This window comes from Chlorella variabilis (genome assembly GCF_000147415.1).
Source record: "Chlorella variabilis unplaced genomic scaffold CHLNCscaffold_15, whole genome shotgun sequence".
NCBI classification, from domain to species: Eukaryota; Viridiplantae; Chlorophyta; class Trebouxiophyceae; order Chlorellales; family Chlorellaceae; genus Chlorella; species Chlorella variabilis.
This window is the reverse complement of record NW_005435073.1, coordinates 1,133,588-1,145,362: the sequence shown is the minus strand read 5'-3', so window position 1 is coordinate 1,145,362 and position 11,775 is coordinate 1,133,588. Positions and strand designations below refer to the sequence as shown.

Genomic DNA, 11,775 nt, shown 5'->3' with positions numbered 1-11,775 from the left:
GAGGTGCTGCCGCCTGTGGCGGCTTCATATTTCCTGTTCATTTCTGTTGTTCGGTCTCTCTGTTCGTGTTGGTTGGCTTGTAAGAGTTGTATTTCTGACGCTAGAGAGGTGAGATGACAGCGGGAGCGTTGAAGCGTGCATGCCATCACGTGTGCAAGCAGCCCCGCTCCGCCCCGCTCAACCCTCAAACATGGCTCTATGGGGTCAGTTCACGTATGGGAGGGGAGCGCCGCGCGGGCTGCCAGGAGCGAGCGGGGGCGGGGGTTGCCCAATCGGGAGGGTGCCACATCAGGGGGCAACACAGGGCCTGCCTCCTGCGGACGGGCTCAGCATCCCAGCAGCACACGGTCACGTGCAGCTCGTCTTGGAGCCGCCGCCGCAGCAGCCTGAGGCAGTGCTAGCAGCGGCGCCGGTGGCAGCGGGGGTGCCCGCCCACCTGCCTGACGCTGCGCTGGAGCAAGCTGGCACTTTCATGCGCCTGGTGAGCCATGCTTGCACATGAGAGGTGCAGGGTGCTGTGGGAAGCGCGGGCAGGCTGCATATAGGGACTTGTGACGTCGCCATGCTGCGTCACTCCGCCTCCTGCGTCCCGCAACAGGCCTGCTGGCTGGCGCTGCTGTGCGCCGGCTACGGCTTCCAGCGCGGGCTGTGCGCCGGAGGCCTGCCGTACGACTGCGACGCCGTGGACGCGTCAGAGGTCTACTCCACCCTCACCTCCCTGGCCTTTGTGGGCGGCGGCCTGGGCTGGCTGGCGGGTGTGACCAGGCCCGCGCGCTTTGCCTGGCTGGCCAGCCGGCGGCGCGCCTACCTGTGGCTGGCCTATGCCACCGCGCTGCCAGCCTACTCCGCCCTCAGCAACCTGCCGGCGCTGCACAGCAGCCTGGCCAGCGGCGGGGTGGCGGCGAGCCCGGGGATGATTGCGGTGCTGGCGCTTGGTGAGCGGGGCCCGCTGCTCCCCAGGAGGCATAGCATGACTTGGCTCTGGCTCACACCCACGATCGGTCGGCAGACCACGAGCATGAGCGCCTGCGCCTCTCTGCTCCACCCGCATGCCTGCAGCTGGGTCGGCGGTCACGGCAGCCACCCTCTTCCACTTCTGGCTGGCCATGGAGGCAGGAGGGTATGACGGCTCCACGCCTGCCCGCGGTCGCAGCAAGGGCAGCAGCAGCAGCATTGCCGCAGCCGACGCGGCAGTCCGCATGGGCGTGGATGAGGCGGCCGCGCAGGAGCCCAGCTCCCCTGGCTGGAGCATCACCTGCTGGCCAGGGGCTCCTAGCCAAGGAGACGGCAGCGGGAGGAGCAGCTGCAGCGGCACCACGCGCAGCCTTCGCTGCGGCATCCCTGGCGCCCAGCAGCGGCGTCGGCGGCGACGCCGTCGGGCGCGGTGGCGCGGGCTGGCGCTCTACCTGCTGCCCCGCCTGGCGCTGCTGGCCTACTTTGGCGCCTGGATGGCCGCGCTGCCCGCCAGCGGCGCCTTTGACCTCCACCTGCACCACTACGCGCTGGGTTGGGCGCTGGCCAGCCTGGCCGCCTTCAACCATCCTGCCTCCGGGCTGGCGCTGGCGCTGGGCGCCGCCGTGTTTGTGCAGGGGGTGGGCGCATACGGCCTGGACCCTTTCTTCAAGTCCACGCAGAGGCCCCCCGGCGGCTGCCTGCCCGTGTCCAGCAACCAGACGGGGCAGATGGTGTGCGCCTTCTGGGCGGCAGACCCCTTTGCGCTCAAGTTCTGCTCAGGTGGGCACTCAATTCATAATGCGCAGCATGGGGTGGGCAAGGCAGGCGGTGGGGTGGATGCTGCTTAGCTGCACGAAGCTGCACTCATGCGCCCGCCCGCATCCCATGCGTCCCTCCCCACAGACACGCCCTGGATTCCGTGGTTTGACTGCACAGTCCCCTGGCCCTGGCCCGAGACGGCCATACTGCGCAGCAGCAGCCAAGCGCTGAGAGCAGCCACGCCCGATCCAGGGGGCAGCAGTGTAACGCAGCCCCCGGCCACGGCAGGCCTCTCATCCACGGCAGCAGCTGCAGCGCCCGCGCCCTACGGCCTGGGCCCAGCGGGGGAGCCGCGGTTGTGACGGCGGCAGGCCACAGCCCTGCACGCCGCCCGCCCACGCCTGTAAGCCACACTCCCCAACCCAGCTGCTGCAGCGCGCCTCTCTGCTGTGCATCGCCACCAGCAGCTGCGGTGTGCTTTCCAGCTCTGCTCCACAGCGCCTCCCCGCAACTCCACAGCGGCCCGCCAGCTGCTCTCTGCTATGGTGTGCCTTACATCCGCAAGGCGCCACAGGGGCCGGGAGCAGCGCACTGCATTCGCTCCGCGTGTGTGATGCGGGGGGCGGGGGGCGGGGGCGCACCCCACAGTGCCCGGGCCCCGCCTCACTCCTCGTCCTCATCCTCATCCTCCGCCTGGTCTGCGATGTTGAAGTAGCGGAGCTCGTACACGGAGCGGTCCTTGTTGGAGGCGATGACGCGCAGCCAGTCGCGCACGTTGTGCTGTGAGGGAGAGGGAGGGGAGGGGTGGGAGGGTGAGGGGTGCTAGGGGCACGCCAGCATCTATCTGCTCATGCCTGTGCGGCCCGGCAAGGCCCGCAGCAGCCACAGCGCGGCAGCCACCGGTGCGGGGCCGCCGCGACACCCAGCTGCCGCCCACCTTCTTCAGGTACTTCTTGGTGAGGTACTTGAGGTACCGCTTGCTCATCGCGATCTCCGACGTCACCGTGATCTTGGTCTTGTCGCGGCTCACCTTGACGTTGTCGCCCAGCACGCCTGCGGGGTGGACGGGGCAGGAGGGGGAGCGGGAGGGAGGGGAGGGAGGGTTAGGGGGCCGAGGGCATGGTGCCTAGCAGGGAGTGTGTGCAGCAGGGGGCGGCGGCAGCATCATTTTCCAAGGTGGAAGAGATCCTGGGGCTGTCGAGAGGCTGGGGCGCAGGCTGGCAGCCGAGCGGCTGCTGCCACGCGCTGCGCCCGCGCGCGCTGCCCGCGGCTGCTTCACCGCACGTGGGCTGGCCGCCCCGCCTCTGCGAGCCGCGCATGCTGCCGCCGACGGAAGGGCTGCTGTGCCGCACGGCACACATGCACCGGCCGCATGGATCCTGCTGCTGGCGCTGCCACCTCGCCCAGGGCTGGCTGCCGCCCGTTGCCTCCAAGGCTGCCGCCCCAGTCCCTGCTCTTTGCCCCACGCAGCTGTGCATGCGCCAGCGCAGCCGCCATGCGCCCTGCTGCCGCCATGCACCCCGCTGCCATGTGTCACAGCCACGAGACCAGCCAGGCTCGCCGCGGAGCCGCTTGCGGCGTGCTGCGCCTGCTATCCCTGCTGCTGCCGTCGCTGTGGCTGGGCATCGCTGCTGCTGCGCCGCCAGCCAAGCCCAAACAAGCAGCAGGCGGCGGCAGCGACCAACTCCCATGCCTCCCGTCCAGCACGAGCCCAGCAGCAGCCCGACCAGGCAGCAACACCAAGTACTCACCAGTCTTGTTGCCGACCTTGATCTTGTCAACCAGGAACTTCTCAAAGGAAGCAATCTCCATGATCTGCGGGTACAGTGAGGTACGGTGCGGTGCAGTGCAGGCAGCAGCAGAGTCAGCAGCACGGCGCGCGTGCGGCAGCCCAGTGCAGATGGATGTGCGATTCGCACAAGTGCCACACGGGATGTGGCCGCGCTCGCGACGCGCGGCGCCGCTTGCTGGCCTGTGCTGCGCCCGGTTGCCTCATAGCTGCAGCTGGGCGGCTGCTGCTGCCGGCGACGCGCTGCCGGCGCACGTGGCGTGCCTGCCCTGCCCATGCCTCCCCAGCAGCGGTGCAAGCGCGACACCCGCGCGGGTCCAGCGGCGGCCAGCGCACCTTGTCCTCCACAGGCTTTGCGCAGTCAATGGTGAAGGTCAGGGCCTTCTTGCCCTTCTTGGGGCCCGCGGCCACCTTCTTGCCTATCTGCACCATCCTGCCGTCGCTCCTGCAGGCAACTGGCCGGCGGGCGGGCAGCGGCGGCGACGCGGTCGGCGGCGACGTGGCGTTCCCCCGGGGCGCCTGCTGCCTGGCCTGGCGCCGCGGCAGGCGGCACCGGGGCATTGGCCCAGCGTTTCCAGCCGTGCGCTGGGGTTGTGCTGGGCCCGGAGGCCTCTGCTGCCGTGGTGCCAGGGCTGGGCTGCTCCTCCGCCGGCTGTGCAAGCATCCTTGACACGCTGGTTCATGAGAAAACAGCGCAGCTCCGGCTGCAGCTGCTCACGCCCCCTCGATGGGCGGGTCATGCAGGCTGCATGCCGCGGCGGCAGCTGGGCTGTGGTCCCACCTGTTCCCCGGGTGCAGAAAGCCCGACTAGAGGGCGAGGCAGGCCCGGCGGGTGTCCAAGTAGGTCCCATGCAAGGACCCGGGCGGGCGCGAAACTCGGGCAGGCAGCAACAGAGCTGGGGCAGGAAGCTTGTTTCGCCGATCGGGCGGTAGCCTGTGCTTTGTGCAGCCTCTTGAGACTCTTGGCAATTCAGCCAGGGGCGTTCGCAGGGCACATGTCTGGGCGAGGTGGCAGAGGGGAACTGCAGCAGCGGCAGTGCTTACTGCACACGAGAGGAGAGCATCATAATGCTGCCAGAAGCAGCCCACGAGGGGAAGCCGCCGCCGCCTAAGGCACGGGCGGCCCGCTGCTTACACCGCCTGAGGTCCCCTGGTGCTCCTGTGCGTGATTATGGAGTTGCAATTGGGAGAGCTTCTTCAAAACAAACATGTTCTGGCACAGCTCTGGCACTGGGCGTGTTGCACAATGGCGGCACACCCGGGCACCGCCCTATGCCTGCGGCACCAGGCGGGGGGAGCCGGGCGGCGGGCGGGCTGAGTGGGGAGGCCGCTCGCGCTCCATGCAGCAGTTAACAGCGTTGCAGGGTGCATGGGGAGGCTGCTCTTTGGTGAATTTGCCTCTCCCCCAGCTCAGCCTCTGAAACACATTTTTGTGAAATCAAAACAGGGTCCGACAGGTCGTTCAGGTAGGCATGGTGGCTTGATTGGCAAAAAGCAAAAGGTTGCAGAGAGATCAAGGTTGCAGGAAGGGAGCCCTCCTCTCCCGCCATGATTGTACCGTACCGCCCTGCTCCGATTTTCGGGGCATTGGCGCATTGGCGGGGCGATCCGTTGATGTTGCTTGCACGGCGCAGTTCAGCTGCAGGCTCTCTCCTCCTCGTGCTGCTGGGTCGCCTCCCTTCTCCCTCCCTCTCCCAGCCTATCGCCATTCTTTTTGCAGCGATCAGGAAGGCAGGAAGCTGAGCAGCACGACGGCTGGACAGCAGCGATTACGCCTAACTCCAATTGTGCTCTGGGCACTGCCCTGCCGCAGCTCGCACAGGGAGACCCCCTCCATTGGGGCCGTTCTGGCAAGGCGGGACACGCCCAGCAGTCGCGGGCCGTTCGCCCCGCCACAACCGCCGCCAGCGGCCGCCGCCGCTAGTGGCAGGCCGGCGCCATGGGGAAGCAAGTGGGGTTCTCTGAGCAGGCTGTCAGCCACTCCGTAGACAACATGGAGAGCGGGCGGAGTCGGGACAGCACGCTCAGCAAGCCCCGGGCCGGGTGGGTGCTGCTGCCGACCTGCCGCGTTCCGCCCTGCTTGCCTGCCTGCCTGCGCTGCCACTCCTCGCAGTGTCGCAGTGCGGCGTGGTTACCCTCCCCCCTGCCTCGCTGAGCCGCAGGCGTAAGGGGCAGAAGGCGCCAGGAGTGCGGCTGGGGCTTGCTGCCTCCATGGTGGGCGCCGCCTTCCTGTTCTGCGCCTATGTGCTGTTCACCACCCACAACACCTTCAGGTGCGGGGGGCCGGGGCCGCGCCTGCACACGCATGCTGCAGCAGCAGCCCAGGCCGCTGACGCTCTGCATCAGCGAGCGAGCGAGCCCGGCGGGCCCAACAACCCAGCCCCGCGCCTCGCTCCACCCGCCCGCCCGTAGCATCCACACCGTTTCGCTGAGCGGCATGCACGGCATGCACCGCTTCGGGGATGGCACCGCCCACACCCTCGTCATCTACGTGTATGCGCACACAGGTGGGCGGCGCGGCGCCGCTGCGGGCAGCAGGCACGGGGCAGGCAGCCTCTGCTCTGCGTTCGTTTCCCGCAGGGCTGCGCCTGCCCGGCTGCGTGCCTGCGCCCATCCTGTGCACCCGTCTGGCTGTGCGCGCCCGCCCTGCCTTGCTGCCGTGCCATGGCTGCGCCACCCGCGCCGCCTGCCGTACCGCAGATGTGGAGTACGAGCGCAACCTGCAGTACTTTCTGGAGTTTGGGGTGAGGCCCAATGACGGCTGCGACTACCTCGTCGTGGTGCAGGAGGTGGGCTGGCCCTGTGTGTGTGTGTGTGTGTGTGTGTGTGTGTGTGTGTGTGTGTGTGTGTGTGTGTGTGTGTGTGTGTGTGTGTGTGTGGATGCAGGAGGATGAGAGGGGCTGCTAGCGAGAATGGGCTTTGGCTGGCAGTGGCTGGGGCTGCCGCTGCCGGGTGTAATGCCCCAAGCTGCTGGGTGCTGCCGCCGCCGCCACGCGCCGGTGCAGGGCAAGGGCGTGCTGGACACCAAGCTGCCGCCGCTGCCCGACAACGTGCATGCGGTGCCGCACCCCAACGAGTGCTACGACTGGGGCACCTTTGGATGGGTGGGTGGCCCTGCGCTGTGGCAGCTGCGCGCCTGCCGCCCTGCCTGCGTAGGGCTAGGCCGGCCTGGTGGACTTCCCTCCCTCTGGGGCCGGCCGCGGTCAGCGGTCAACGGATCCGGGGGCAGGAGGCTGGCTGGTGCTGACCGCGCGTGCGGCGTGCAGGCCATAGAGATGCGGGTGGTGGATACCGCGCGCTACCAGTTCATCATCTTCCTCAACAGTTCCGTCAGGGGCCCCTTCCTGCCCTCCTACTGGCCGGTGCGGTGCCCAGCCCGGCGCCTTGCCCACCCTGCAAACTCCTGCCTGTCGCGTGCATGGCGGCGCATGCATCGCGGGCCAGCAGCCGCCGCCCTGCGCCCAGGCCCTGCTCGTGACGCGTGGCGGCGCTGTCGTGCTGCCGCCTGGCTGGCTGCAGAGGAGCATCCACTGGTCCCAGGTGCTGACGCGGCGCATCACCGACACCACCAAGCTGGTGGGCGCCACCATCAGGTGAGGCTGTGGGGGAGGGTGGGCAGGCAGGGGTGGGTGGCTGGGAGGGCGGGGGCACGCGGATTGGTCCCCAGCACTGGCTTGCGCGGAGCCTGCCGAAGGGGCATCCTTTCGTGGTAGTTTGCTGCTCTACACACGGCGCAGCTGAGCAGACCAGGCCTCCCTGCCCTCCGCCACCCACCACACCGCACCACCACCCCCGATCGCCCGCCCTGCATCTGCAGCTGCGAGGGCGCCAACAAGGGCGGCGTGCTGAGCGGCGAGATGCGGCGCAACCCGCACGTGCAGAGCTATGTGGTGGCCACAGACCAGGTGGGGCTGCGCCTGCTGCACCAGGACGGCCGCGTGCTCAAGTGCTACCGCTCCATCCACGACGCCATCTGGTGAGAGGGGGCAGGCCGCCGCGGCGGAGCATCCGATGTCAACGGATGAGCCACTCTCATTGCGCTGCCGTAGGCTGGCGGTCCCGCGCTGGCTGCTGTCTGCCGCGCCTGCTGCGCTGCTCTCCCCACCATCGCCAGTGCTGCTGCCCTGCCCCATCTCTCGCTTGCCCTGCCCTGCCGCTGCCGCCCCGCAGGTACGCCGAGATGGGTAGCAGCGCCGCCATCCTCAACGCCGGCTACAACATCGACAGCCTGATGCTGCGGTACCAGGGGGTGGACTGGCGCGACAAGTCGCACTGGGGCTGCAACGCGGGGTGAGCGCCGCTGGGTGGGGCCGGGTGCTGGCCTGGGGCCATGCCGCTGGCCTGCATGGCCCGCCAGGGTGCTGGATTGTGCGGTGCAGTGTGGGTGGGTTTAGTCTGGCTGCTTGGAGCATCGCATCACGCAATCCCGCCCCATCACACCAGCCCTCCTCCCCTTTTCCTTCCCCTTGTCCCCCTCGCACACCACCACCATCCCCCCCCACACGCGCACCGCAGCATCAACCCGTATGCCGACCACATGTACGACGGCATCAACATCTCGCCCTTTGAGGTCATGTTTGTCAAGGCAAGGCAGCTGTGGGCAGGAATAATACCAGGCAGCGGTCAGGCCCAACGCCCCTGCGGTGCCGCTAGTGCTGCTGCTGCTGCTGCTGCTGCTGCTGCTGCCTTCCAAGATGCGCTCACGCCTGCCGTGCGCACCCCACCACCCGCACCCCCACCACCCCTGGCTTACTCGCACACCTGCCCGCCCCACACACCGCAGGTCAAGGAGTTTCTGCTGGAGGCTCAGTGGGCCACCGCCACCCACGCAAAAAAGTACAGCATTTGGGCGCGGCACAAGGTGGGGCCAGGTGGCTGGTTGCTTGGTCGGGGGCGCATACAGAGTAGGGGCTGGGTCTGCCATGCGCTTGAGCAGGCTTGGCTGGCCCCTGCGCCCCACTGGTTGCCCCTGCCATGTGCCTGCGCCGCTGTTCCCCACGCTGCTGCCAAACTGCCAGTGTCGCACCTGTTGTCCCACCACATGCTCCCTCTCCGCTTTCCTCCCTCTCCCCGGCCCGTCTCAGTTCAACCTGACCGACAACGAGTACACGACCAAGAAGACGGAGCTGAGGAACATGAAGATACTCAACATGAGGGCGCGCGGGCAGTGAGCGGCGCTGCTGCGCGCCATGACCGCCAGTGCTGTGCTGATGCGGTGGAGGCGGTGGGCCTGCTTACATGTGCTCTTGTAGCCAATGCGTGTGTATTGGCCTGCGCGCGCCACGTGCTGTGTCTCGCTGTGCCCTGCCCCTCTGCCCACCCCGCAGCGCCTGCTTCGACTTTGAGTTCTACAAGGCACACAACCCAGACCTGCCGGTGTGGGGCCCCGAGACCATTTGGGAGCACTTTGTGACCAGCGGGCAGCACGAGGGGCGCGTGTTCAGGTGCGGCAGGGCGGGCCGGGAGTGGTGGGCACGGTGCATGGCATGGGGGCGCGTGGCACAGTGCTGCTTCTGTGCAATGGGAAAGGGGAGCACACAGCGCGTTACGGGCAGGGTGGGCGCAGTCACCATGAGAGAACCGGTCCATGCGTGATTGAGTTGCAGGTTCCGTTGCAAGCCTGGTGCTGTGGAGTTTGCAAAGCCTCCCCCCTCGCCCAAGCCGCCGCGGCCCAGCCCACCCCTGCCGCCAGGCGACACAGCGCAGGCGCAGCAGGCCGGGGCGCAGCAGCATGCAAATGCGGCGGAGAAGGCTGCCACGCAGGCTGCCGCGGCTGCAAAGGCGGCTGCCGATGCCGCCGCCGCTGCGCAAGCGGCTGCCGCAGCCTTGCAGCAGCATCAGGAAGGGGCGACGGCAGGCGCGGCGGCAGGACAGGCTGCAGGCGCACAGCAGCAAGGGGTAGCTTCTGGCACAGCGCAGCAGGCAGCGACGGCTGATGCGTCACAGCAGGCCTCGGCTGCGGGTGCGACACAGCAGGCGGCGGCTGCTGACACGGCCCGGGATGCAGCGGCAACCGCCCAGCAAGCAGCTGCCGCTGGGGCACAGCAGGGTGCGGCTGGGGCTGCTGGGGCACAGCAAGCAGAGGCCACCCAGGCCGTCGCTACGGCTGGCACTGTGCAACAGGCAGCCGCTGAAGGCGTGGCCCAGCAGGCCGCTGCCACTGGGGATGTAGCACAGCAGCAGGCCGCTGCCACGGGGACGCAGCAAGCGGCAGCAGCCACCGAGCAAGCTGCTGCTGGTGGTGGTGCAGCACAGCAAGCAGCGGCAGCCACGGAGCAAGCTGCTGCTGCTGCTGGTGCAGCGCAGCAAGCGGAAGCAGCCACTCAGCAGGCCGCCGCTGCTGGCGCGGTGCAGCAGGCGACGCTGGCGGTCCAGCAGCTGGCGCTGGCGCAGCAGGCGGCTGCGGTGGCGGGGGCTGAGCAGCGCTGAGGCACTTCCCACCGCACTCATATGTGTGTGCCCAGTGCCCAGTGTAATACCTTCTCATCTTGCGGTCCCATTCCCGTTGGTGAGATCTCTGCCCCCCAACACGGACACGCGACAAAGATGCACCTCCAGTGTCCTCGCTGCAGCCTGTTTTTTTAAATCGGAGGGGCCAGTGTATCGGTGCTGCAGCGCGTTGCATGCTTCAGGCAGCTGAAAGGGGTAGATGGAAACTGGAAGGTGGGGGGGCAGAGGCGGTACGTGTGCCCGTACGTGGCCGTTTGGGCTCTTTTCTGACTTCCTGGAACCCAGAGCCCTTCCACCCATGCTAGTCACCAACTCTGGTCGCGAGGCGCGCATGGACGAGTGTGGGAGCGTGAGTCTGCACTTCGCGGCGAGCCTTGGAAGGCAGCATCAGGGGAACGACAACTGAGATATTTGCTGCTCCGGAGGTCGTGGGCGACTGGCGCAGGCCTGCTGGTAGCGAGCCGGGCCAGCCGCCGCCGCCCTGCCGCCACCACACCGCCGGCTGTCAGCACACCCCTTACCTGTGCACACCGACGTTCTTGTGTCTGCAGAGGCATGCAGCAGCTGAGCATTGGCGCCACTAGTCTAGCGGCACCCCTGCCGCTGCTGCTTACCATCCTGCTGGCCGCCACAGGTGCGCACCCCCGGAGCTCTCACACATCTGAGTAGCCAGCGTGTGCTGCGCCCCTCTTGCGCCAAGCCCTTCGCGTGACAGCAGCTTGGACAGCCCGCCCAGCACCAGCAGCTGGATTTATGGGGCGTAGTGCCATGGGGTGCAGGTGCTCCGGCGCTGGAGGTTGGGCTGGCGCCAGACCCTGTCTACACCGTCCGGCTGCTGCACGGCCGGGAGCAGTGCGGCAGCTATGGAGGCAAGCGCGCCCCGCCACGCCTTGACCCTGAGCAGGCACTGGCATGGCGCTGCTGTGAAGGCTGGCAGCACCAGGAGAGCTTTCCACGCCTCTCCCACGCCTCTCCCACGCCTCTCCCATGCCTGCATCTTCCGCTGCCGCAGCGTACCTGAGCGTGCGGCCGTGCAGCGGGGGCCATGTGCCCGACGGCTGGCACCGTAACGACGGCAGCCACCGCCAGAGCTGGTGGCTCATCCCTCGCAACGGCATCGGAGCCGACATGACCGCCCGCCTGCAGGGCCTGCACATCAGCTTGCAGGTTGGTTGGGGAAGTTGAACCTTGAACTCTTCTACCTCCACATGAGGCTCCTCCACATCAGGAAGCAGCAGCTCAGCGAGCCCTGGGCATCAGTTCCCGCCGAGGCAGAACTGCCCGCTGGCCTCCCTGCACCGGCTGCCCGTGCAGAACGTGGGGCGATACCCTCCGGGCGAGTACTGCGAAAATTACCTGGCCGGCAGCACCGGCTGCGGCCCAGCCCAGGGCTCGCTGGAGCTGGAGCGCACCCCGGCCACGCGATGGATCCTGGAGCCTGCCGGCGGCGCGGCCAACCGCTTCTACCTACGAATGGCGGTCAGCGCCTGCCGGGACTGTCTGGGCGCTCGCGCCGACAGCCAGCAGCAGATGCGCCCAACGGCTGCCCTGCAGGCTGCCTGGCGCCTGGCTGCATGTTGGTGGTGATCCATGCGCCGCCGTGTTGTTCACTCTCGCCGTGCCTGGCTCGCCTTTTGGGATGCAGGCGAGGGATGCAGCGGGCTGTGAACTGCAGTACCTGTGCTTGCCGCACGACTGTTCCCACACAGCCGCGGAGCTGTGCACACGCGCCCAGGAGGAGTACAGTACGGTGTGGACCTTCGACCTTGTCGGCGAAGAGAGCGCTGAACCTCTGCCAACCTTCCCTCCCAAGTCGCCGCGTG

General features: G+C 68.1%; 2 protein-coding genes across 2 annotated transcripts; one reads left to right on the top strand and one right to left on the bottom strand.

Moving 5' to 3' along the window:
- Positions 1–2,385: 2,385 nt before the first annotated feature.
- On the bottom strand, positions 2,386–3,910 carry CHLNCDRAFT_14518 (hypothetical protein; the record flags this gene model as incomplete). The annotated part of the gene is made up of 4 exons (XM_005845998.1): positions 2,386–2,493; positions 2,651–2,766; positions 3,465–3,528; positions 3,839–3,910. Coding segments are annotated over 4 exons (360 nt in total), but the record flags the coding sequence as incomplete, so codon positions are not given.
- A 1,531-nt stretch (positions 3,911–5,441) lies between these two features.
- Positions 5,442–9,931, top strand: CHLNCDRAFT_136236 (hypothetical protein; the record flags this gene model as incomplete). Its single annotated transcript, XM_005846140.1, has 15 exons — positions 5,442–5,545; positions 5,665–5,775; positions 5,915–6,009; positions 6,203–6,291; positions 6,508–6,606; positions 6,769–6,864; positions 7,022–7,095; positions 7,320–7,478; positions 7,673–7,792; positions 8,018–8,072; positions 8,286–8,363; positions 8,587–8,669; positions 8,830–8,946; positions 9,109–9,551; positions 9,804–9,931. The coding sequence occupies 15 exons, from the start codon at positions 5,442–5,444 to the stop codon at positions 9,929–9,931; spliced, it is 1,851 nt and encodes a 616-aa protein (XP_005846202.1).
- Positions 9,932–11,775: the final 1,844 nt, after the last annotated feature.